Here is a 26450-nt window from a genome sequence, read left to right as displayed (position 1 = left end):
ATGTTCTCTTTCTTATACTAGGACTCTGGTGCAAAGGGCTATAAATGTACTCAATCTTTTTTTTTTTTTAATATATATATTGATTTCAGAGAGAGGAAGAGAGAGGGAGAGAGAGTTGAAACATCAATGATGAGAAAGTCATTGATCGGCTGCCTCATGTGTGCCCCGGACTGGGGATCAAGCCCGCAACCCAGGCATGTGCCCTGACCGGGAATCGAACTGAGATCTCCTGGATCCTAGTCAATGCTCAACCACTGAGCCACGCTGGCTGGGCTGTACTCAATCTTTATACATGGATTATTAATATTCTTTTATAGGCATTAAATAATTAATAAGAACAATTTTAAAAAATAAGAAAAAAATTAGAGTGTCAAGTACCTTAGAGCAGCAATTTTCAACCGGTGTGCCACAAGAATTTTTAAAACATGCAATACTGCCTTGGCAGGGTGGCTCAGATGGTTGGAGCATCATTCTGTGCCCTGAAGGATGTCAGGTTTGATTCCCAGTCAGGACACATACCCAGGTTAGGGGTTCAATCCCTGGTCAGGGCGTGTGCGGTAGGCAGCAGATGTCTCTCTCTCTCTCTCTGTCCCCCCCTTCCTCTCTCTAAGATCAATTAAAAAAACAAAATGAAACATGCAATATCTGACTATTTAGTCAGAGGCATTGACCTCTTTTCCCTTAGACTGTCAAATTAAAAAATGACAACAGCCAATACAATGATAGCCGTCTGGTGTGAATGTCCTGTCTTGAACCATAAATATATGTCATATATAGAGCTGCATCTTACTGGTCATGCCACATAATAAGGTTGCATCTGTTCGTTAATTCTTGGTACTAGAAATCCTTATATACAACTATAGGCACCTGACTTTTTAAAAAGTCACTTTGGAGCAAAAAGGGTTAGACACAGGTCACCATACCAAGGCAACGATTCTCAACCTTTTTCATCTCATGACACACATAAACTAATTACTAAAATTCTGCAGCACATCAAAAAAAAAATATTATAATCTTTGATTTGACAAAAAATAGGTATATTTTGATTCATTCACATCAGATAGTTATTGTTGTGTTGGCTGTTGTCATTTTTTAATTTGACAATCTAAGGGAAAAGAGCTCAGTGCCCCTGACTAGTCAGGTATTGCATGTTTTAAAAATTCTTGCGGCACAGCAGTTGAAAATTGCTGTCCCAAGGCATTTGACTATGTCTCCTCTCTTGGATGAGCCAGGTGGATGAGGGTGTCATGTTCTGAGCAGAGAGCAGAACAGGAGTTTGGGGCCTGTCTGCTCTCCTCCCCCCTCTCAGGCTGGGCTATGGAGAGGTGGGGAGGAGACGGAAAGCCAGTGCATATCTCAGGCTGCTGGGGCTTTATTACATTTGCAGAACTGGTCTGCAGATGCAGCATAAGATAGAGAGCTTCATCCAGAATCACCCACCCCACTGCTGATTACTCTGGCAGCCTCACGCCCGCCAGATAACATCTTTAATATCCAGAGGGAAATGAATTCCCTCGCTTGGTCTGCCCATGTGGCCTTGCTTCTTGCCATAGTGAGTTTATCTGGCAGATCTCCCTCCCCTGTAAACAGGGCAGAAATTGTTCTTCCACAACTCAGCTTTTCATCGTGAAAGCATCATCAAAGAGTCAGGGTCTGGATACCGGTCATTCCTTCTTTCCTTCCTTCCGCTAGTCAGCTTTTGTAGATGGCTTCTGCATTAAGAGTTGTGCTAGGCACAGGTTACATGGAGATGAATCAGGCATGAACCCCATCCTAGAACAGTGAGCAGTCCAGTGAGGTCAACATAAGAAACATGCAAATCTGTAGAGAAGTTCTGTGGGTTTATTTGAGCCAAACTGTCGACAATTGCCAGGAATCAAAATCTCAACCGATTGAGATAATGCTCTGGAGAAAGGCAGTTTTGCATCTTATTTTATACATTACAACGAAAAGAGGAGACATATGTAGGTTACACGAAACCCACTAGTGATAGATTAGGGAGGCAGGAGAAGGCGAAGCAGAGAAACCTCTGAGATTGGATAAAGTAAAATGATAGATACATACTTCTTTTACAAAGGTGGGTGTAGGATAGTTAACAGTCAACAATTAATTAACTCGGTAACAAAGGGGATTTGTGGTCTCAGCAGAACAGTGCCTGTGCTTTGAGGGGTCCGGAAAAGGAAAATTACTATGACATTCCAAAGACATGTTATTGTGGATGCAAAAAGACAATAGACAGGCTCATTAAGGTAAAGGTTGACCTTTGTCAGGGAGGATGCTGGCCTAGGACATGACTACCCACCATAAACTGCTTTTAGTTAAAACGTTTTAATTTCAGACCATCCTTTGTAGTTACTTTAGGTCTCTGAGTTTGTAAGGCCGCCACACAGACCCTCCCTGAGCTTTCAGGTTAGCATGTGGCCCCTTTTCATCCACGAGGTAGACAGAGTAGAAAGCAAGTCATCATGGAAGCAGATGTAATGGAGGTAACTAAGCTTCAGAAACAAAGGAAGGTGAAAAGATTGATACCACCAGAGGAAATGAATTACATTTCCTCCAAAATTAATTTAAAAAATATATATATCTTTATTGATTTCAGAGAGAGGAAAGGAGAGGGCGAGATAGAAACATCAATGATGAGAGAGTCATTGATCAGCCGCCTCCTGCAGGCCCCCAACTGGGGATGGAGCCCGCAACCTGGGCATGTGCCCTGACCAAGAATCGACCCCGATCACCTGGATCCTAGGTCGATGCTCAGCCACGCCTGGCCGGGCCAAAATTAGTATTTTTTCTTATTACAAAAGAAACACATGCTCAGTTCAGAAAAATGAGAAAAAATTGGGGGAAAGTGTATTAAAAAAACTTTTAATAATGAAAACACAACCTAAAAATAAAAGGCCAAAGTGAAGAGGCAATAAGTGTTTATTGAGATAAAAAAAAGAATTGCTATTGGGAAGCATTGATTCAGGCAGAAACCCAGATATTATTATTATTATTATTATTATTATTCCTCCTCCTCCTCCTTCTTTAAATAATGTTCTGATTAGAACACAAAGTGACAAAGGCAAGGGGTATTTATGAGAAAGGGAAGGGGAAAATTATATCAATAGAAGGAAGACATCTCTATTGGTGCAGATAAACTAACATGGTGAGGCTAATTCTAAACAGTGCTGTTAATTTTCAGTCCATAGTCAACAGTCCAGCAAACAGAATACCTCCTTTCTTGTTATCTTTGCAAAAAGTTCTTTAGGACTGCAATGTTGCTTTAGGCCCAGTCCAAAGGTTAATTTGCCCTGTTTAACATTCCAAAGGCTTGAGGCGTAAGATGTACCTCTGGAATGGCAGTTCAGGCTCAACTTATATTATTTTGAAGTGGCTCCATTTATATTATTTTTTGCACATTGCAGCATTATTTTCAGTAGCCAAGACATGGAAAACACTCTAAGTGTCCACTGAGGGATGAATCAATAAAAAAGATGTGGGACATATATACAATGGGATACTACTCAAACATAAAAAAGATGAAATATTGCCATTTGTGATAACACATGGATTTTGACAGTATTATGTTAAGTGAAATAAGTCAGAGGGAAAGGACGAAAACTTATTATTTCGCTTATACCTAGAATACAAAACAAAAAGGAACAGACTAACAAAACCAAGCCAAACTCATAGATACAGACAACAGAATGGTGATTACCAGGGTGGAAAGAGCATGGGGGAGGGCGAAGTGGGTTGAGGGGGTCAAATATATGGTAATGGAACGAAATTAGACTTTGGGTGGGGAGCACAAAATAGAGTACACAGATGTCAAATTAGAATCTTGTACACCTGAAAATTATATAATGTTATTAACCAACGTTACCCCAATAAGTTTAATAAAAAAATAAAAATTTAAAAACCCATTTTCTCATCACCAAGACAATTATAATTAGCCCCCTACTGTATTTCAAGAGGTATTAATTGAAATAAATCCTTAAGAATCAATAGGAAGCCCAGCTGGCATGGCTCAGTGGTTGAGCACTGACCTGTGGGTCACTTAGATTCCTGGTCAGGGCACATGCCTGGGTTTTGGCCCGATCCCCAGTAGGGGATGTGTAGGAGCCAATCAATGACTCATCATTGATGTTTCTCTCTCTCTCCCTCTCCTTTCCTGAACTCTCTAAAATCAATAGAAACATATAAAAATATATATATTTTAAAAAGAATGAATAGGAAGTATTGGTGAAGTGGATACCTCGCTGCTTTTTAAAAATTTATTCTTTAAAAATTGTTGACAATATTAGATGTCTCCCATTTTCTCTCTTTTTGCCCCTCTCCACCCAACCCCCACCCCTCCCCAGGCGCCTTCCCCATACTATTGTCTGTGTCCACCAGTTATGCATATATGTTCTTTGGTTAAGCATTTCCTGTCGTTCCTCCCCCCCCCCAGGGATCTGTTATTCTGTTCCATGCATCTATATCTCTGGACCTGCTTTGCTCTTCTGTTTATTGTTGATTAGATTCTACATATAAGTGAGATCATGTGATATTTCTCTTTCTATAACTGGCTTATTTTGCTTAGCATAATAGTCTCCAGGTCTATCCATGCTGTTACCTCATTGCTTTTAAATTATTCTTTACAATGTACATATATATTAAATGTACTCATATGTACATAATATCTCATAATTAAAAGGTAAATTAATATAATACTAATAAAAAATTTTGGGGAGGACTGATCTAGATATTTCAGCTGTCACTAAACTAAATTTTAATTTTTAAGAAGTGCTGCCCTGGCCGGTGTGGATCAGTTGGTTGGAGTGTTGTCCTGTGCACTGAAGGGCCTCAGGTTCGGTTCCTGGTCTGGGCACACGCCTGGGTTGCCAGGCTGGGGTGAGTGTGAGAGGCAACCAATGGATGTTTCTTTCTCACATCGATGTTTCTCTCTCTCTCACCCTTATTCTTTCTCTAAAAATCAGTAAGCATGTCCTTGGTGAGGATTAAAAAAAAAATCTATGGGCCATTGGCAGGCCCAGAAAAACCAATTAACACAGATTAAAAAAACCAAAAACCACAATAGCCCTGGCTGGTTTTGCTCAGTGGTTAGAGAATCGGCCCTTGGACTGAAGGGTCCCAGGTTCTACTCCAGCCAAGGGCACATATCTCAGTTGCAGGCTCAATCCCTGGCCATGGTCGGGGTGTGAGCCGGAGGCAACCAATCTACGTGTCTCTCTCAAATCCCTTTCTCTCTCTCTCTCTCTCTCTCTTTCACTCTCTCTGAAAAGCATGGGAAAAATATCCTCAGGTGAGGATTAAAACAACAAACCCCAAATGATATCTGAACCAATTTAAGCAATCAGAGGTCAAGTTTCAGCCTCACACAAATGTTAGAGTAATGAATTTCATTTACATTCTGGAAATGGAAAAACAGTTTATAACCCTTTCCCTGGTTAATGCAATAGTGACAATGTAAGGTTTAAGGTGTTTTTTTTTGGCCCTGACCGGTTTCTCAATGGTTAGAGCGTGGGCCCAGGACTGAAGTGTCCTGGGTTCGATTCTGGTTAAGGGCACATACCTCGGTTGTGGGTGTGGGCAACCAATCTGTGTGTGTGTGTGTGTGTGTGTGTGTGGTGTGTGTGTGTCTCTCCCCCTTCCATTCTCTCTGAAAAGCAAAGGAAAAAATATCATCTGGTGAGGATTAAAAAAAACACAGATTTTTTTTTTTTTTTTAGTCCTGGGGTGTGCATCTACGATATGAACTTTTAAATGCAAGGTAATAGTTTCTAAGAAGCTGGCCCTGGGGATTCAAGGACCTCTTGCGGCCAACCAACAATTTACAGCGGTACCTCAGTTTTCGAACGTCTCCCTTGATGAACATTTCGGTTTAGGAACGCCATAAACCAGGACGGAGATGCTTCGGTTTTCGAACACGCCTTGGAAGTCGAACATGCCACACGGCTTCTGCTGAGGGCAAGATCCTGAGGCCCAGCTGTCGGCTGTTGACCCCTCGGTTTTTGAATGTTTCAGAACTCGGTCTTCGGGAACGGATTGCATTCGAAAACCGAGGTACCACTGTATTTGTTCTGATTTGAACTGCGAAAAGCGCTATTGTCTAGTGTTTAGTAAACAGCTTGAATAAAAATGCATCAACAAATTAAGCCTAAATAAATGAAGTCGGAGTTACCAGAGATTGTTGAGGATAGGTGGGAAGGGGGTCGCGTTTTCTAGGTAGAGAATGGGTTGTTCTAGGCGGAAGCAACAGTAGACGCAAGGTAGAAAGATATTCCGGGAACAGCAGGTAACCTGGTGCGACTAGAGAGAAATGGTAACTCAGCTGGGCCGGCGGCGGGGCTTCCCGCTCCCGCAGGGCCCCACTGAGTCAGCTTCCCGCCTTTCCCTCCGACTCCGTTCCCGCTTCTGCCCGTTTGCTGGCTCCGCCCCTCCTGCGCCCGTGGCCCCGCCCCTGGAAAAAAAGCTTGAGCGGGAGGCGCAGCCTAGAGCGGTCATCTCGCCGCGCCTTCCTAACTGCGCGGCGTGCTGGGCTGATGGCGCCGTTTAGTGACGTCACTACCATTGACAGCGTGAGGCGGCGGCGGCGGCTGCTGCCATGGTGTTGAGCGGCTGGGTGAGGGTCTGAGTTTATTTCCTGCAAGACCAGGGCGTCTTCAGAGGGCGTGGGGGGAGGCCAGGAGTTTGCGGCCGAGGGCGGCGGGTTTGTGAAGTGCAGTGTTGTGAGGCCGTAGGGGAGGGTTTGGAGGCCCAGAAACCTGCCTCCTAGATCAGGGCTAGGGGGCGTGTTGGAGGAGAGGCTGCTTCCAGGCTGGGTGAGAGGCGCGGTAGTTCGGCTCTGGGGGCTGGCGGAAGTCTTAGGATCCAGATTGGGAGGAGGGAAGTTGGGAGCTCAGGGTCTGGACAAAGAGGTATCTCCAGGAGTTCGGCGTGCAGGTGGGTGGGCCACGCTCACGAATCTCTCTCCCCCCGCCCGCCTGCTCCCGGTTGCTCACGCGGGCTGCAGGTGCATCATGTCTAGACTGGGGGTCTTGGGCGGCGCCCGCTCCGGTCTGGGACTGTTGCTGGGCACCGCCGCGGGCCTTGGATTCCTGTGTGCCCTTTACAGCCAGCGGTGGAAACGGACCCAGCGCCATGGCCACAGCCAGCTCCTGCCCAAGTCGCTGGACGTCACGCAGACTTCAGAGCCCGGACGCCAGGGTAGGAGCTGGTCCCCTGAGGCCGCAGTCACGGCTGATGGATGGGCCTGTGATACAGGCTGCCTTTAGCAGAGCCTGTGGGACCGGACAACGGAGGCGGGTGCCTGAGAATTTCTTTCACCTTCTTGGAAAGCTTATTGAAAAGGAAAGCATTCTCCCTCTTCTGTTCTCTTTCCCCAAGGAAAGTATATTGTGAAAAGGCTGTTTAGCTTTCACTTTTGGTTCTGGCCACAGTAGTGCTATATAAATGTTAAAGATACTTGCTTAGTGTTGGGTGAGGTGTTTAATAAGTAGAGGAAGAGTTCAAAAGTAGGCAAAAGGAAAAACTGATCTTGTAGGAATTAAAAGTCCTGAGGCTTATGTGTTAAATTACTTATAAGAATGAAGGGACCTGGAAACTATTTAGTCCAAGTGTTTTTACTTTTCTTATGATGAAATCAAGATTAAGATAGATTGTGTAACTTTCCCAAAGTTGTCACAGAGCAAGTAAGAGACAGGATTGAGCCTGGTCCCCTGGTCCCCTAGACTTAACATAGCATGGGACTGCAAGTGCACTTTCTTGCAGTTGAAGCTGAATATGGGTGGAAGCCAGCCACAGCTGAAATATGGGTAGTGCTTTCAGTTTTGCAAAACTTTCATATTAAATTAACTCATTTGAGCAAAGCATCTACGGCTGGTTTAGACCTCACGTTCAAGGAATAGAGGAGCTTTCAGAGTATCTCACCCCATGTTAATTGGGAATGAGTGTTTTTTCTGATTACCAGATGCCAGGTGGTTTAGAAAAGTTAGTTTTAGAAGAGTCTTCAGAGTTATTTTAAATTGTAACTGTCAGCATTTCATAACCTGGTAGTAACCTAGTGTTAACAAGTGTGTTTGTCTTTCCTTCGTTTTCTCTATGTTTTGTTTGTTTGTAATTTCTTAGCAGTAGTCGTTCTGCCAAGGTTGGGAGAAAATGGCCATGTTCCTAGGGATCTTTCATGCTCTACATTCTTGAGCACTGTTGGGTGTGTATTATAATATGGCCTAGGTTGTTTCTAGATTTAACAGATTTGTGCTTGCTGGAGTGTGGGTTCTACCTCCCTTGTTTCTTTCCTGTATTTACACTTTCCAGTAAAATTGCCTTAGGTAGCTCTGAGTTTACTAGCATTTACTGTTGGAGTTTACCTAGAGCTCAGTTCAGGTCTTGGTAATGGTGTTTTTCCAATGGGTTTTGATGGGCTTTTTCCAGTGTACCTTTTCTCTCAGTAACTACCCTTTTTCTCTTTGCCCCTCTCTAATGATAGTGTAAGTAGTTCTTGAGAGGAGCTCAGAGTTTTCTTTGCTATTCTTTGTGACATGAAAGATCAGAATTTGAGGGAGCTCAACTTTAGTTTTGCTGTGGGGTTGGTACTGACTGGCATTTGTGCATTATATACAGGCATGCCTCGTTTTATTGTGATTTGCTTTATAGTGCTTCACAGATACTGCATTTTTAAAAAACACACACATGTTTTTATTGATTTCAGAGAGAGGAAGGGAGAGGAAGATAGAGAAACATCAGTGATGAGAGAGAATCATTAATTGGCTGCCTCCTGCACGGCCCCTACTGGAGATCAAGCTGGAAACCCAGGCATGTGCCCCGACAGGGAATCAAATCGTGATCTCCTGTTTCACGGGTTGACACTCAGCCACTGAGGCACACCAGCTGGGCTGCATTTTTTTTTAATTGAAGGCAAGACCCTTCACCAACAAAAGATTACAACTCACTTTATTGCGGCACTTGATTTATTTCAGTGGTCTGGAACCAAAACCGCAGAATCTCCGAGGTATGCCTGTAGTCAGGTATAGGTTTTTCTTTTATTCTGGCAGGGCAGCTGTCTTGACTTTGAGGAACCTCACTCTTGCAAGCATTTTATATCATCTGCCATGGTGTGGAAGATTCAACGAACAGAAGGCTCTTGTTTGTAGATTGGGTTCTTGATGTTACAGTTACTTGGGACTTGTTAACAAGACTTAGCTGTGAACATATGCTTTCTGAGTCTTTGAAAATTGAACTCCAGTGAGAAGCAAGTGTTCTTGAATTCTAGGTGCAAGATCTTTGCCTCACTATGTCCCATGGACATCACTGTCTCCTGTCCTCCTTCCTTTAGTGAGGCCATTTCAGGCAGTCCCAGGTGAGGCTGGAGATGCTGTGGTGCTGCCAAGCCTTCCACGAGAAGGGCAGGAGATGGTGCTGGACCGCCTGGACTTTGTGCTGACCAGTCTGGTGGCACTGCGGCAGGAGGTAGAGGAGCTGAGGAGCAGCCTTCAGGGGCTTGCTGGGCAGATTGTTGGGGAGTTCCGGTGAGTACTGCAGCCTCCTCTCCTGTCCTGCCCCTTGCCCCTACAGCTTTTTCAGCTGAGCTGTGTTCTGGCCTTTGCTGTTTGTTTCTAAGGAGAAAGCCAGCTTTATAGCTTCTCATCTATTTGGCAGGGAAGCTGGCCTTGCACAAGTTCCTTGCTTCTTGTGGGCCTTTGTGATCTGTTGTAGAGGCTGAAATGCTTTGTTCAAACTCACCTGATCTGCCCTGGTCTGTCCAGGGAGCTGCCCTTGATCTCGTGAGTGTAGAGACCCAAGATTTTCTTTATTTCTTTAAAAAAAATTTTTTTTAAATTTATTAATTTTATAGAGAGAGGAAGGGGGGAGAGAAACAATGATTTGTTGTTCCACTTATTCATGCATTCATTGGGTGATTCTTGTATGTGCCCTGACCACCCACAACCTTAGCATATTGGACCACATTCTAACTACATTGTAACTGAGCTACCTGGCCAGGGCCAAGACCCAGGATTTTCTTTGCTCTTGGCCCTTTAATGAGGAGTGGTAGTAAGAGGCTCCCTCATGGTGAGGGGAAAGACAGGCAGATGGTGCCTAGTGCCACCTTTTCAGATCCCACGTGGAAGAGAACCAGAGAGTGGCTCGGCGACGAAGGTTCCCGTTTGCCCGTGAGAGGAGTGACTCCACTGGCTCCAGCTCTGTCTACTTCACGGCCACCTCGGGAGCCACATTCACAGATGCTGAGAGTGAAGGCGGGTGAGTCATGTCTCCTGGAGGCAGTTGTGGCTCTAGCCAGGTTACATTTTGTGAAAGCAATGTTTATCAATGGAAAATTCACACCAAGCTGCTATAAGTAATTTTTCGAACAAGGTAAGGGTATAAATAAATTCAGAACAGTTGAAATAAGAAAAACCATCCACCTGTGTCATCAAGCCAAACAGAAATGTTAACAGTGGTTACTGCTTTCACCTGTTATTTTCCTCTGAGTAGGTTTGTTTTTTATATAGTTATTATATATTTTTTATTTCTGTTTCCCTATAACATTAATTGGGCATTTTCCTGTGTTATCACAAAAACTTTATTTCCTTCACTGAGTATGTTCCCCTTCCCCTGGAAGTTCTCTTCCCACAGGGGAGGCTTGCTCCCTTGTCAACTTTACAGATGGGAGGTGACTGTCCTGAGTAATTGGTGGCCCAGCAGGTCTGACCATAGGCCTTGCTGTGAGACGGGGCAGCAGGCAGGAGTCTTGTGGACAGCCTCCAAACTTGGTCAGGCTAAAGCTTTTGATTTTAAACTACTAGTGGCATGAAGTCTGAACACCTTTGTTGCAATGCCTGATGTTGACATGGTAGGACTGGCCCTTGTTTGCTGCTAGCTCAGTGATCCAGGTGGTCTGCATGAGGTCTAGAGGCTAATCTCTGGTGGCCTCTGCTGACCTCCCTTCCTCAAGAAAAAGATTGGTGCAGAAAATCCCCAAGCCTTCTGTTGGGTCAGAATGTCTGACTTAACTATAAATGGCCAGTTAGGATGACCTTTGCAGCACTGTCCCTCTTTAGCTAAAACACCTCATCATATTAACTACTGATTATTCTTTCTCTGACAGACACTGTACTAAGCACTTTAGAGGTATTTTCTCACTCCTCACAAGGATCCTGTGGAGTAGGTGCTGCTCTTCGGTTTCTCAGAGCAGACTTGAGGCTTAGCAAGGTTTGATGCCTTGCCCAGGGTTGTACAGATGCCAAGTTCAGGCTTAGCCAGGCTCATCTGCAGGGGTGTGAGGATCTGTGATCTGAGGAATGGCTTGGTCGTCAGGGCACTGAAGAGCCTTCACAGGAAGAAATGTCCCATGCAGACCTTGGGAGTTCTTCCCATTGACTAAGAGCTGCCACAGCTCACTGCCCATAGTAGTATAGTATGTTCAGTACATCTTACTCAAGAGATTTCAGCCTCGGCCATTCTCCTGCCTCTCATTTGGCTTTCTAAGAAAATTAAGAATAATATTACTCTTTTTCTATGTCACTGCCATTGGGCACTTGTGCTGGATTTGATTATTGCTTAGATGCCTCTTGAAACAAACGAAGTCTTGCCCTGGCGGGGTGGCTCAGTCGGTTGGAGCATCATCCTGTACACCAAAGGGTGGTGGGTTTGATTCCTGGTCAGGGCACATACCCAGGTTGTGGGTTCAATCCCAGGTTGGGGCACTTGTGGGAGGCAGCCAATCAATTTTTCTCTCTCCCATCAGTGTTTCCCTCTTTCTCCCCCTTTTTCTAAAAATTAAAAAAAAAAGTGAAGTCTTGGTAGAGCTTTAGTCCTCCATTCATGGCTACTGATGCCTGGGTTGTCTGATCCCTATTGTCTGTATTCTCAAGGGTTAACGAAAGTGGTCCTTTTCTGTTCAATTTACCTAATAACTCTGGGCTGAGAGATGCTTCCAGTGGGCTGTTTTAGAGGAGGGGCAGAAAGGAAATATTTGACACATCTGGATTGCAAGGACAGAGTTGTTGATAATGGGCCCTGAGACTTAAGGAGCGTCTTTATGCAGCCAAGGAAGCAGGTCACTTGGGCGGGGAATTGATGTTTGAACTTTGTAAGAGGGTAGAACAGGAGAGGTCACAGCTCTGCCCAAGATCAGCATGTAGAACTCAAGGCCCTTGATGATTTTTAAGAAGTTACACAAACTTCTGTGGGCAGTGAGAGCCAGAGTGTTTAACCAGAGAAGCTTGTGGGTGCTCACTGGGGCTCCCATAAGGGGCAGGACAGGCCTCCCTGCCACCTGTGATGGGATGAGAGGAAGGGTGGCTTTCTTAATTATAGCTCCAGTAGGCTCAGCCCCATGACTGATCGTGTGGCATGTGGAAGCCAATGGAGGCATGTGATGTAAGACTGGTTTAGCTGGCTGCCATCTGGGGCAGTGACCATAGTGAATAATTCTTTTTGCCATGATCAGTGCCATATAGGTCAAGGGGAAATTAAGAGAGGAGACCTCAAACTCTGCAGTGACTTTGAAAATGTGGGCCCCAGGGAAGGAGTGCTTGTTTGAGGGATGAAAGGATAAGAATATTTGATGGGCCATTCAACTTCACTGAAAGCTGTAGTCCCTTTTTTGCCCCAAATAGCAACTTTGAGTTCCCAGAGGACTGACTGAATGTGGCAGAAGCAGAGTCACTGTGTGGGGTCCGTGAGCTCATTCCCTGAGCATTGTAGCAACACAGCATTAGTTCCTTCGTGTAAAAACCAAATTTGCCCTAAAACACCAGCCCCTCCAACAAGCCTTCCCGGGCATCCCAGCCAAGAGGGATTGCCTGCGACTTCATCTCCTTGAGCATTTATCACCTCATTTAGTTTGGTGTTATCTTCCACACCACTGAGAGTATCTCAGGGTCAAGGTCCATACCTGCTTGTATCTGAATACTTCAGCTCAGCCCCTCTAATGGGGCATAGAAGTTAAAGGAAAGAAACTTAATTGCCAGGAGGGAAGATATGTGTGAGTCTTGATCCCTCAAGGAGTAGAGTAGGATAGCTCTGGGCTCCTTGCTCTGAGGGAGCCTTGGGTCCTTAACCCACTGTGGGAACATTGTGTTCTACCTGAGTGTAAAGATCCAAATGGCCTTTTCAAAGGTCCCAGCCAGTCCCTTGCTGATCTCAAAAGCTGCAGGACTTGTTAAACAAAAGGGCCACCGGTTGCCTGGCTGGGTGTGGCTCAGAGGTTGAGCATTGACCTATGATCCAGGAGATCGAGGTTCTATTCCCAGTCAGGGCACACGCCCGGGTTGCAGGCTTGATCCCCAGTTGGGGGTGTGCAGGAGGCAGCTAATCAATGACTTTCTCATAATTAATGTTTCTGTATCTCTCCCTCTCCCTTCCTCTCTCTGAAATCAATAAAGATATATTTAAAAAAAAAAAAAGGCCACCCCCCCCCCCCCTCTCTCTGGTGGATTTCTCGAAGGACTGGGTTGGTCCAAGAGGTGTGAGAACATGATTTGAATATAGGGACGGCAGCCAATGTAGCTCTGGCAGCTCTGGCACTTGATCAATTTCTTCTCAAGCCCTGGAAGCCCATGGGGCTGATGTCAGTGCTCACTCAGCAAGTGTCAGCTGCCCACTGCATGCCAGGCAGCAGGCCTGCAAATTAGTGAGGCAGAGCGCCTCAAAGTGGGGCTGAGGTGCAATAAAAAGCCTCCTCAGTGTGCCAGCCTTTCTGGAGCCTCCCTGTCTTGCAAGGCTCTACCACTTCTCACTGTGGGTGGCAATAAAGCCCCTCCTGACCTTTGTCCTTGGCCTTTAGGACCCAGAGGGATCGAAAATTGTAGGACTTTTCTACTGCCTTAGTAACCTGGAGAGACTGCTGATGACCGTGCTCTAGCGTAAGAGCAGGCGTCCCTCCTGGGAGACTCCTGATTTGAACTCCTTAATTGGCCAAGACAGCCTTCAGTCCAGCAGGAAATGGGGTTTCTCGTTTCTACCAACTGGAGGTGATGAGACTCAAGTTTTCCACCCCAGATGACCCATTCACCCATTTGCCTTCGGGCCTGGCTGGGCTGTGTAGGGGCAGGTTGTTGTCCAGGCCGTAGGAATCGGGTTGGGAGTTTCTCTAGGATGCCCCTGTGTGGTCTCACTCATCACCACCCAGGTTGATTATGAAATCTGATGCCACTTTTCCTTGTCCTTTTAATTTCTAAAGTTTTTACTGAAAATTGCTAGAGGGGAAAGATACTTGGATAACCTCTTAAAAAGCAGGGTGAAATTAAGAAGGTTTTAAATACCTTATAAGTTCCTAGAGTAAATGTTTCTAGGGCCCCTTCATTAGAGGATTCTGGAAGCTCCTCTATAAAGCAGCAGTCAGCATGGATTACTCACCTGGTACCTTCTAGATGGAGTCTTCTTCCTTGCCCTTCTGGCTTTCTGGCCTACAGCATTCAGCTCATCTCTCTCCTTCAGTTCTGTTTTGCTCCAGCAGTAGGGATCCTTCTCCTATCTTTCATTCCGGGATGGAGGCAGGCTTATCTCTAAAGGTCTTCAGTGTTCTTCAGAACCTTCTGGCTTACAGAGCCTGCTTTTCCTTCACTCAGTCCGGAGGACTCTCTGGTGTCTGATTCCGGCCCCTGGAAATCCTATCTTCTCCCCTGATGTTTTTGTCTGATTCAGTTGGCAGTTAGGAAAAATACCCTAATCAGCTACTGGTAGAGGCCATGATCTGAGAGAAACTTAGCTTTCTCTTCATTGGGTGCACCAAGGTTGGGGCTCCGCAGGAGACCACTCGCTTATGGTGCCCCAGAGATACCTTCCCAGGGGGCTCTGTTTGCATCTTTCTCCTCTCCTGCTTCTAGCTGCAAATGGCCCTCACCCCACCCCCAGCAATTCCAAATCTTTCCAAGGGCTACTCCTATTGTAGTTTAGGTTTGGTGGCTGACTTGGGATAGAGAGACATGTTGACTTGAGAAAGAAAAAATGTGGATATCTGTCGCTGCCCATGGCCTCCGAGGCTGGCACCCACTCATGTTGGTTCTGACAGGTGTCTTTGGCTGACAAAGCAAAAATAATTGACAAACCCTGAGCCTGGTGAGCCATCTAGCTCAGGAGATCAGCTCCACCTACATTAAAGTTTTTCTCTTTTTAAAAAAATTATTTGATTTGAGAGAGAGAAAAATCGATTTGTTGTTTCACTTTAAAAAAAAATCCTCACCCGAGGATATTTTTTCCATTGCTTTTCTGAGCGAGTGGAATGGAGGGAGGGAGAGAGAGAAGGAGAGGGAGACACAGAAAGAGAGAGAGAGAGAGAAACATCGGTGTGAGAGAGATACCTTGACTGGTTGCCTCCTGCATGCACCGCTACCGGGGCCAGGGATTGAGCCTGCAACTAAGGCACGTTCCCTTTGCCGGAATCAAAGCTGGGATCCTTCAGTCAGCAGGCCGACACTATAACCACTGAGCCAAATCAGCTAGGGCAGTTGTTCCACTTACTTATGCATTCATTGGTTGATTCTTGTATATGCCCTTACCGGGGATCCATCCTGCAACCTTGGTATACTGGGATGGCACTCTAACCAACTGAGCTACCCAGACAAGGCTGAAGTTTTATATTAAACATTCATTTCTTTTTTACTTATAAGACTATATGCTCACTAAAGCATTCATATTAAAAGATAGAAAAAAAAAAAATAGAAAAATAATTTCCTTAAAAATTTTTTTAATCCTCACCTGAGGATGTTTTTTATTTTTTATTTATTTATTTATTTTTTAAGACAAAGAGGAAGGAGAGAAAAGCATTGATGTGAGATAGAAACATCAGTTGGTTGCCTCCTGTACGCACCCCAACCAGGGATCAGACCTGCAACCTGGGTATGTGCCCTGACTGGGAATTGAGCCCGCAACTTTCTGGTGTTCGGGATGACGCTCCAACTGAGCCACCGGCCAGAGCAACGATTTTCTTTTAATTCTTCTACCCTGAGTGGTAGACTGGCAACATTTTGGTACATACCTTTCTAGGCTTTTCTTTCTTTCTATTTTCTGGCAGACTTGGTAGTAGCTAAGCAGGGGGTTCTCATAATGGCCCCTGACTGTCACAACACCCCGAGTTGGCCACTCTTCTCCTAAATCATTTTCCCAGCCCATAGTCCCCATAGGAGGTTTTCTCTAGAGGATTAATTTTTGCCCACAAGTGGGGGAATGGTTCTTACTTGGTGCTCTGGACAAGTGTGATGGAGTCCCTCTTTGTGGGTAGGGGACAGACCCTAGGGCTCTAAGGCTGAATTATCCCCTCCTTTGACCCTGTAACTTACATTTCTCTGCCACAGTTACACAACAGCTAATGCTGAATCTGACTATGACCGGGACTCTGACAGGGAGAGTGAAGACGGGGAAGATGAAGTGAGCTGTGAGACCGTGAAGATTGGGAGAAGGGATTCTCTGGACCTGGAGGCAGAGGTGGCTTCAGGCCCGGTTCCCAGAGCCCTGGAGGCTGAAGGCTTACCTGGCCTGGAGGATGTGCTGCCCCTCCTGCAGCAGGCTGACGAGCTGCACCAGGGCAGTGAGCAGAGCAAGCGGGAAGGCTTCCAGCTGCTGCTCAACAACAAGCTAGCGGTGAGGCTCCAGCTGCCTGCCTGTCCACCCTCTCCCTCCCTCCCTCCTGACTCCTAGGGAACAAGAACAGGCCACTGTGGTTATTGACCTGCAAAGTGACATGGGAAGGTAAATGAGGGTGAGATGGCTGGTTCTGCACCTTTCCTCTAGGGTTGAGCATCCTCTTCCAAGGGGCTAAATGCTGCCCCTAGGCCCAGACGGTGTGGTTCAGTGGTTGAGCATCAATCCATGAACCAAGAGGTCATGGTTCAGTTCTGGGTCAGAGCACATGCCCAGGTTGTGGGCTTAATCTCCAGTAGGGGGCATCCAGGAGGCAGCTGATCAATGATTCTCTCATCACTGATGTTTCTCTCTCTCTCCCCCTCTCCCTTCCTCTCTCTGAAATCAATAAAAAATAAAAATTAATGCTGCCACCAGGGCCCTAGGTTTATGCCTGCTCTAGAGCTTCCTCCTGCAGGCAGTCCTCTGCCTCCTATACATAGTACAAGAGCTCCACCTCTCAGTAGAGGGAAATGTGGAGAGAACTGGAATGTCCTTTTATTTCCTTTGAGGCAGAACCCAAGCTGCCTGTCTCACTTGGTTTCCAACTCTAGGGTTTTTTTGTGTTGTTTTTTTTAATATATCTATTGATTTCAGAAGAGAGGGAGAGGGAGAGAAAGAGATAGAAACATCAATGATGAGAGAGCCATTGGTCAGTTGATCAATGCCCCCTGTATGCCTCCAACTGGGGATTGAGCCCACAACCTGGGCATGTGCCCTGACTGGGAATCGAACCCCGATCTCCTGGATTCTAGGTCAGTGCTCAACCACTGAGCCACTCCTGGCTGGGCACCAACTCTAGGGTTAAGTGTATAGCTCATTTAATCAAAATTCCCTTTTCCTCAAGTTCACTGCCAGAATTTATGCTCACCCAAGTATAAATGCCCCCAAAGTTAGAATTTTCCCTTTTTTGTGGGCACTACTGCAGAGGGAGGGCATTGTGGCTAGCAGATACTGTAAAGAGGAAAGGTCAACTCCAAGATGTAACAAGGCACAACAAAAGAAGTCGTGCTGACACAATGAAATAAAATGTGAAAATGCCCAAGAAAAGGGAGGTGGTATGGGGCTGGAGGTCTATGCATAAAACTGGTATAATGTCAGCATCTGTAACACACTAGCTTGGAGACTCAAATGTAGGGTGTGGAAAGGCCAGAGTCCCACTTCTCTGAGTAAGAGGGGCCTCCATCCCTTTCTCTGTTTGGTCTGTAGTATGGAAGTCGGCAGGACTTTCTCTGGCGCCTGGCCCGGGCCTACAGTGACATGTGTGAGCTCACTGAGGAGGTGAGCGAGAAGAAGTCATATGCTTTAAATGGTAAGTGTTGACAGGTTGCTGATGGGAAGGTGACTGACTGATTGTGGGGGTGGAGCTAGTCCATCTGCTTGGGGTCCAGAGAAACCACCAAGATGCAGACTGTCAGGGCAGCTGTGGCTCAGTTACTCACTAGGGACAAACTTGAGCTCCCAGGGACCCCTGCTTCCTTGATACAGAGAACAGTCTCTGCTTTTCTGCACATCCTTGTGGTTTGAGCATCACTAGTGCACACTTTTAGGAGTACTTGTATCATATAAGCCCTAATTCTTTGTTCTCACTCCCCAAACACAAAAGAGGGCAAAACCTCCGTTCTTAATCTGCACTTGATCTTAGCCAAAGGCCGAGAAGCGATCCGTTCTTAATCTGAAGAGGTTTTTTGCTGTGGTTTAGGACTCTGGTTTCAGTTATGGAGGTTGTGAGGCAGGTGTGGTAAGAATATGAGTGGAGTATATTTGTTGAGCTCCTGTAAGTAGTTTGGGAGAATACTGCTAGGTTAGAAGTCTCTGGGATCTACTTAGCAGCTCTGCTGCCAAATCTGTGCCCTGGGGGATAGGGTGCATCTGACTTACACCAGGCTCAGGGCTCATCCCTCTCTACCATGAAGTCACTGAGAATCCTGGGACTTTAAAAAGTGACTGGCCCAGCTCTGGCTGGTGTGGGTCAGTGGTTAGAGCATTGGCCCGTGCACTGAAGGGTTGTGGGTTTGATTACCGGTTAAGGGCACATACCTGGGTTGCAGATTCGATGCCCAGCCCTAGTGGGGGTGTGTGCAGGAGGCAACCAACCAGTGTCTCTCTCTCATGTTTCTCTCCCTCTCTCCCTCTCCCTCCCTTCCACTTTCTCTAAAAATCAGTGGGAAAAAATATCCTCAGGTGAGGATTAACAACAAAAAAAGCTACTGGCCCGGCCTGAGTGACTCAGCTGGTTGGAGCGTTGTCCTGTGCACTGAGGGGTTGCTGGTTTGATTCCCGTTCAGGGCACATGCCTGGGTTGTGGGTTCGATCCCTGGTCAGGCGTAAGTGGAAGGCAGCCAATTGATGTTTCACATCAATGTTTCTCTTTCCCTTCCTATCTCTGAGCATGTCTGAATAAAAAATGACTGGTTTTGTGGGGACAGTGATGTGTCCTGCCTGTCTACAAACCAGAGTCATGCACCCTCAGTGGGCTTCCAGATCTTGTGGTTCAGTTACCTAAAGTGGATTTGTCTACTTTCCCACTTTTAAACGTACAGCCTTGCAAATGTTACTGAATCTTTGATAATGTAGAATCTGACGATTCCTCAAGGTCATTGTTCTAAACTTTTGTAGAATTAGCAAACTGATATAAAAAGAACAGGCCAATTGAGTCAAATGTTTATTGTTATAGATCTTCAGAAAAATCCCTGGAAATTTTAACAAAAGGTACTATTGTTTGCTTCTCTCTTTTTAAGTTTCTGCTTTCCCATCTAAATTTCAAGTGAGGATTCTGATCAGCTTTTGGGGTTTCTGGTATCAACAAGAACCTTTCCTTTCCCTTTGGTCATTGACCAGCTCTTACTAAGAACAGCCACAGCTAGCACTGGCCTGGTTTCCTGAGTTTAGCATCTTGCACAAGTCTGTTCCTGCTCTGGGACTCCAGCTTTTCACAACCGTCCGTCCTTGCTAGGTCTAAAGTTCTTCATTTTGTTCTATCTCTAGAGGCTGGACAACTAGGAGGCAACCATTCTTTGGGATCTCAGGCAATATCTGTTCACCCCTATGTCTAACTTGGCAGGAGCTATTTCTTATTCTTCACTATTATTTTCCTAGCAAGACAGTACTTTAAAGGGGCAGAGAAAAATCCCTTAAGAGAAAATGTCCCTCATTGGTGGGAGCATCGTCCTTCTGTTTGGAATGGGAGATAGAGGATTCTCACCAGCCGTCTTAAAATGAATTTGCTGCATATACAGCATGCCGTCATTACTATCACTCAAGGATGAAGAAACATTTCAGATTGGCCAGTGTGCCACCTCAACACATTACTTTTGTTCCACTTTCTCAATGTTCCCTTCCAGGCCTTCTCCATTTTAATCAAAGAAGTCCCATTTTTCAGGGTGCTATTATCTCCATTGTGTAGGCATAATGGTCATCTGGAGGGCTCCAGGTGCCTTGTCACTCAAGGGGACTTGGCAAGACCTTTCACGTATTTAGGCCTCAATTTCTTTGTTAGTTTTGGTGTCTAGAAAACTTGACTAAATAAGTGAAAGGTCACCTCTGGTCATACTTCAGTTCATTTGGCTCTGATGAGTTTTGGCCTAGAGCTGTGATTAATGTTTTTGGAACAAGGATCCTTTTGAGAATTTTATCAAAGCTGTGGACCCTCTCCCCAATAAAATGCACATGTACCTAAAATTTTATACAACTTTAGAGGGATTCATGGATACCCTGAAGTCTATCACAGACCCTAAATCAAAAACTCTCCAGGGTCAGGTCTGTGCAGCAACTTCAGATTGGCTTTGAGTCCTTTTCTATTTGAAGTGCTGTGAGCACATCAGTGGGTATTGTAAAAACAAGGTAGCTGGGACAGCTGACGACAGAAATTGGGAAGGTGAGGTGAAGCGGAAGTCATCCCTGAGAAGCTCCTTGCAGCTTTTCATTCTGTTCAAGTTCACAACTATTTCCAAACAAGTTCAGGCTGGGTGGGCATTGGTGAGAACTGGAACAGTCCTTCCTGAAGCCCCCTTAGGAAGTGTGCATGGGAGCCCTTGTCAACTCTGGATCACCTTCGTCCTACAGGAAAAGAAGAAGCAGAGGCCGCTCTGGAGAAGGGGGATGAGAATGCTTACTGTCACCAATGGTAATAACACCTTGCAGGGTCCTGTGAAGAGCCAGCATGGGTTATGTGGAGGGGGTGGAGCTTTGTTGTTTCTGCCCTGGCCACGAAAGCATTTGCCATAAGAACCAGGAGGGGGAGCTCTGGCCTTTAATTCCACATGCCCTGCCCTACCCCCAGCTAGGGGCCCAGGGAAGTGTTCTTTGTGATGTGCCTTCAGGATGAAGCAAGGGAGAGTATACAGGCTTTTTTTCTTTCTGTTGGGGCTTGGAGAAATGAGCAGCTTTGTAAGTCCATCCCATCTACAAAACTTGTGGGTTCTTGGATCCCCAGGGAGGCTGGTATAATTTGCAGCTCCCCTCTCCTGCACAACCGCTTTCCCCTAGCTGCTATGCCTCGCTGGTGGTGGGCTTTGGCTTCTTTGCTTGGCATGCATGAGAATAAGGGGATGTGTGTTCACCCCCAGGAAGTTCAATAGTCAATTTATTAGCTCACAGAAACAACAGCCCTGTTTGTGGTCTCATGTGGGGCAGAGTTCCACCAATTTGCATGGGTCAGGGCCAACTTGTGTCCTGGGGCCTGGCTCTAGCACCTCAGAGTGTTAGTGAAAATGTTCCTTTCCTTACCGCCCCTCTTGCTTTCCATATCTGTCCTCAGACTGTGAGCTGAGAGAGGCTGCTTCTCTATCTGTTGCTGAAATTTTATCTCTGCAAGGCGTCTTCTCAGAGGCCAGGTCATCAGAGTTTCTAGGGTGTCAGGGGTGCTGCTTCTCTGTAGCTCCTGGACTCCTAAGAATGGAAATTGGCTTCATGCTTTCTTAGGTATTCTTGGGAAACAGCTGTTTGGGCTAAACATGGAAATGAGCCTCTGGAAGTACCTGATACAAATACCCCCAGATAGTTAATGAATATATGAAAAAGCACCTTGGGCCTTTCGACACTCATTTAATGTCAACTGTACTTCTGGAAATAAGGCTGGATAAATGGGGTAATGAGACCTTTGTTTTTGAAGACAGAAGATGGGAAGGTGGCTAGCTTTGTTCCCCTGGGAAGAAGGATGTGGAAGGAGAGGGTTGAAATCAGAGACCTTTCTTCCTCTGCTCCTATTGGTTCCCAAGTTAACATCAGAAATTCCTAGAGCATCTCACCCCAATTTGATTGTCTTGAGTAGTTTACTAATGGTATACCTGTATACGTCTAAGGCTAATGAAACCTTTTATTGTCTGCTCTGGAGACAAAAAGCAATGTACTCAGGTCTCTTACCCTTTGATGCTGATTATTAGAGAACTGCTTTTCAAGTTTTTATGATACCTATGGCTGTACTTACTATGAGGGGAAATTTGTTACAAATTTGGACCAAGACTTTGCCTAAATATTAAGAGATTTACTATGGAAGACCCAGCCTTTTGGTACCTAGTATGTATACTTTGGAGCGCCTACCAGTTTGCAAAATAATATGCATTGGGGCTATAGGTCTATGAAAAGACGAATTATATACAGATGGAAATGATAGTTTCAGCTCTAGTTGAGGGTGCAGGGGCAAGAGGCAGTGCCATTAGTCCATGGGTGGAAAGCCCCTCCCTTGTCCCTGAGCTTGCTGCTGCTTTCCCCCTTAGGTATGCAGTGCTTTGTGGCCAGCTGGCTGAGCATGAGGGCATCCAGAAGCGCATCCAGAGTGGCTTTAGCTTCAAGGTGAGAAGCGTCTCTTCTTTCCCTTGTGCTGTCCATGTTCCCTGCTCTTTCTAGCTCCTTGCAAAGTGTGTTCCTACCCCCTCTATGACTCACTCCTCTTCCCCTTATCAACTCCGGTGTCTAATGTTAGTTTATATTTACATTTTCCCACTCAGGAGCATGTGGATAAAGCTCTTGCTCTCCAGCCAGAAAACCCCATGGCACACTTTCTCCTTGGCAGGTGGTGCTACCAGGTGAGCTAAATTCCAGTCCTTAATATAAGGGCCTCAGTTTCCTGTGACACCGATCTCCTTGCAGTGAAAATTTGGGAGCAGGGGCCTCAGCCTGGCTAAAGGACCATGTCCTCTTGGTCATGTTACTGTGATAGGACCCAGCCCTGTTTAACCGAGTTTGTTTTCAGTACAGAATATGCAATATTCCTAAAAATTCTTGCTAAAGAATTTTTATTCACACCTTGATTTTTTGGTGGCAGGTTGCGCACCTGAGCTGGCTAGAAAAGAAAACTGCCACAGCCTTGTTTGAAAGCCCTCTCAGTGCTACTGTTGAGGATGCCCTCCAGAGCTTCCTAAAGGTATCAGGGGAGGAAGGAAGGGAGGGGGTGGACAGCAGCCAAAAATGCCTGGGTGATCTTGTTTTTCCTAAGGACATTATTGGGTTTCTGGTAGGGGGCAATTTTGTTTGCCTTTTCTATGGGAAAATCAGAACCACTTGGAGAGCTTATAAAAAAATATAAATCCCCAGACCCACTGTAAATCAGTCTCCAGGTAGGGGACTAGAAATCTCTAATATACTTCAGAGCTTGACTTGAATTTGGGGAACACCTTACTGAAATGCCCTCCTCCTTCCTCCAGGCTGAAGAACTACAGCCAGGATTTTCCAAAGCAGGAAGGGTGTATATTTCCAAGGTAAACTCACCTATTTCAACACAAATGAAAAGTATGTATGTTGATAATACTCTGTTAACTCCTAAAAGCATACCTACTTATCCCCTTCTAGTATCCTGGAGGTATTTCTTGCAGGTTTTCACTGTTGTCTCTTCTCAGTGCTACAGAGAACTAGGAAAAACCTCTGAAGCTAGACAGTGGGTGAAGCTGGCCATGGAGCTGCCAGACGTCACTAATGAGGTAATGCTTTTAAGAGCCTTTGTAACACTGGGTTCTATCATTGAGTCATCCCTGGACCTTTTCAAGAAAGAAAATCTTCCCACAAAATCTTATTTTCCTAGAAAAGAGTCTATACTTTTGCATGTAGGTGCTATGATAACAGCTCAGAAAGGAAGCAAAGGACCCTTCTTGGGTATCAGTGGTTTGGGAAATGTTGGCATAGATTTTGGGTCCTAGTCTTGTTCTCTTGTCTCCCTAGGATTCAGCTTTCCAGAAGGACCTGGAAGAATTGGAAGTAATTTTAGGACACTAAACACATTTCAATGGCCTTCATGACTTAAGAAATACCACTACTTAAGGGGGATGAAAATCAGGTCTGTCTTCCCTTAGGCCTTGCTTAGATCAGGAAATTGAGCAAGACTGGGTAAGGGAGTATCCTGACTCCTGATCTAATCAGTACCTGCTACCATTCCACTGGTTAATTTATTCTAATCCCTTAATTAATCTGAAATTGGGGAGGTACTTGAGACCTGGGTTTCTGTTGTATTCTCCCTTAAGTGAATTCTTGAAAAATCAAGACTTGTCCTAGGGTTGAGTGTGGGTAGAGAACTGAAGGCTGCCTTCAACTGCTGGTAAGGTGAATGAACTTCAAAGAGCTATAGGAACAAAACACAGAACTTGTACTCTCTAATCTTTTTCACTGAATAATATTCAACACCAGATTATATAGTCCTAAGATCACATCCTACCTACAAGGGTAAAAGGAAGGCTTGGTAGTCCATGGATATTGCCCTCTTCTCACCTATCATGTGGATTCTAACTGATCCTGGGCTGAGGGGCTGGACCACTTGACTTCCAGTCTTGGCTGCTTTTGGAACAGTAGCAGTGCACAAAGTTTATGAGACTGTGAAATGATGATCTGAGGAGTTGCCTGGAATATATTTTGGTACCAACTTAAAATAAACCAAATTTGACTAGAAGTGATTATATCCCCCTATCTTTGTTATCAGCTCCTTACTCTTGACACTTCCTTAACTGTTTCCTACTATAGAGGCTGTTGCAGACAAGTAGAAAAATAGCACCAGCGTGTTTAGAATAAGCTCTGGTTAATGCTATTTCAGTGAAAATTTTAGTTACTTGTAAAACACAGGCAGAGAGCTGATTTTTGGCCTAGTCCAACTAAGCAGGTGTTCCCTGACCCACTCATGTTCACTCAGAGCCAGCAGCACAAAGCCTAATCCCACCTACAAGAAAAATTGAGACAAATTTCTAGGTCAAAGGTATTTAAATATTTTATAGGTCCTAAAAGACCGAGATGCTTTTATACAAAAATCAAGCTTTCATTCCAGAATCTGTCACTGTGGCTTTATTATACCACCCCAGGTTTGTTTTTTGGTAAGAGAAGACCTCCAGAACTGCTTTTAAAACAAAGCTGCATTAAATTATATCTCCCTATCTTCCTACATATAGTAAAATCGACACAGGCACCAGCAGAGATTTTCACTGCCTTTCCTCCCAATACTAGCTGAGAGGTCCTCTGAAATTGGTTAAAATCCATCCTGAGTGGAAGTGTGAAGGGGAAGAATAATATTGTGAACCCTGGAAGTAGAATAATCCAGGGAAGCATCAGACCTCTACAACATGAGACTTACAGAATAAAAACAATGGCCACAGGAAAGCCATGACATATACATCTTGTATTAATCTATTAGGTTGAAGGACAATAAGCTCAATCACCTGAATGTAGGACTTCCCTTTTAAATTTTCAAGCAATAGAAACTGATCACCCCTACCCAGTGCCAAAAAGATATAAAGGCCCTATCTTGAAATACTTAGTTTGTACCAGAATAACTCCTATAAACAGTCTATAAACCACAAATAACTACTTTATTAGCAGCCGCACAATGAATCTACTTAAGCCTCTGAAATGCCTAAGATTCCAAAATTATCTTGAGTTACTCTTAGCAATAAAAAAAAAAACACCCAAGCAAGTAGATGGTAAAAGGCTAGTGGCCCATCAGGTCTGCTTAATACTCCTTAACTAAAACCAAATTCTTACACAAGATATCAGGCACACAAACTTAAGAACCTCCATCTGATTGACAGTTTTACTGACAGAGAAAAAGAACCTATGAGGAGACCCATTCCTTTTGCCATGTTGCTCAGACATTTTTTCAACATTATTCAGACAGTGAGAGAAAAGTCAGGTCTCCCCAACGTTAGTTTTCTTAGAGACACAAGGTTGTCCAGCTGTTAGTTCTGAGTCAACCTCAGGGCACTATGTCAGAGGTATTTCATAACTGCCCCCCACCAAAACCAAAGAATTCACATAGAGATTAATATATTCTCTAGGGAAGGAATAAACATTTCAGATCAGTTTGTGACTACAGACCTGTTGCCTGTTTACTCCACCAGAAAAGCTAATACAATAGCTGTTTTTCCGGAAGCCTTTTTTTGGCAGTCACAACAGGAAGAGGCCTGCAAAGAACCCTAGGGAGCAGTCTTCTCCATTAGGCTGCAGCACTTAGGTTCATCACAGGAAAAAACCCAATGATTCAGTCTTTGGCATCTCCTACTCCATCCGCATTGATGGCAAACATAGCTTCAGCTTCAGGAAGACAGGGAGAGTCGTAGATTTTGCAGATTCTGGTTTCCCCTCTTCCTTTTCTCAGGTACAGTCTGAGCCAAAGACATAGACCAAAACACCAAAGTTGTTATAATTAAATTCTATTCCTACTTATGGTAGAACTAAAAAAAATTTGAATATATTTGTTTCCTAGAACGACTTTTGGAACCTTCCTGTACTTCTTGGGGCACTTCCAACCTGGAGGAAACCATTTCTGCCCTGTCATTTCCGCCCCCTCTCCCCAGTGGATTTTCCATATTAAAACAATTCTTTTAATAATGAAGAGACATATCAATTCTTTATATTCAGTCCTCCACATTTGA

At 45.0% G+C, this 26450-nt stretch overlaps 2 protein-coding genes across 6 annotated transcripts in view; one reads left to right on the top strand and one right to left on the bottom strand.

The window, feature by feature from the left end:
* Positions 1 to 6435: 6435 nt before the first annotated feature.
* RMDN3 (regulator of microtubule dynamics 3) lies at positions 6436 to 26401 on the top strand. 3 transcript variants are annotated; one of them, XR_013998131.1, is made up of 14 exons: positions 6436 to 6607; positions 6998 to 7191; positions 9320 to 9512; positions 10099 to 10242; positions 16281 to 16566; positions 17815 to 17917; positions 20671 to 20731; positions 22323 to 22398; positions 22554 to 22631; positions 22871 to 22969; positions 23250 to 23303; positions 23442 to 23522; positions 23761 to 23875; positions 26282 to 26401. XR_013998131.1 is itself a non-coding variant. In XM_081127874.1 (13 exons), the coding sequence occupies exons 2-13, from the start codon at positions 7005 to 7007 to the stop codon at positions 23812 to 23814; spliced, it is 1416 nt and encodes a 471-aa protein (XP_080984000.1). In that variant the 5' UTR covers positions 6436 to 6607; positions 6998 to 7004; the 3' UTR covers positions 23815 to 25467. The 3 variants fall into 3 exon arrangements, 2 of the variants coding, with proteins under 2 accessions (XP_080984000.1, XP_080983999.1); XM_081127874.1 differs by lacking the exon at positions 26282 to 26401 and having other exon boundaries at positions 23761 to 25467; XM_081127873.1 differs by lacking the exon at positions 26282 to 26401 and having other exon boundaries at positions 6525 to 6607; positions 23250 to 23522; positions 23761 to 25467.
* RAD51 (RAD51 recombinase) overlaps positions 25596 to 26450 on the bottom strand; it is a 28714-nt gene continuing 27859 nt past the window's right edge. For all 3 annotated transcript variants that reach the window (XM_081127892.1, XM_081127893.1, XM_081127894.1), the window contains exon 10: positions 25596 to 26180. In XM_081127892.1, the coding sequence (XP_080984018.1) occupies positions 26057 to 26180 (124 nt within the window). In that variant the 3' untranslated portion in view covers positions 25596 to 26056. The remainder of the gene's footprint in view (positions 26181 to 26450) is intronic.

Source organism: Miniopterus schreibersii (genome assembly GCF_964146895.1).
Source record: "Miniopterus schreibersii genome assembly, chromosome: 1".
Taxonomy (NCBI): domain Eukaryota; kingdom Metazoa; phylum Chordata; class Mammalia; order Chiroptera; family Miniopteridae; genus Miniopterus; species Miniopterus schreibersii.
Note: the sequence above shows the minus strand (reverse complement) of the source record. Positions and strands in the feature narration are given on the sequence as shown.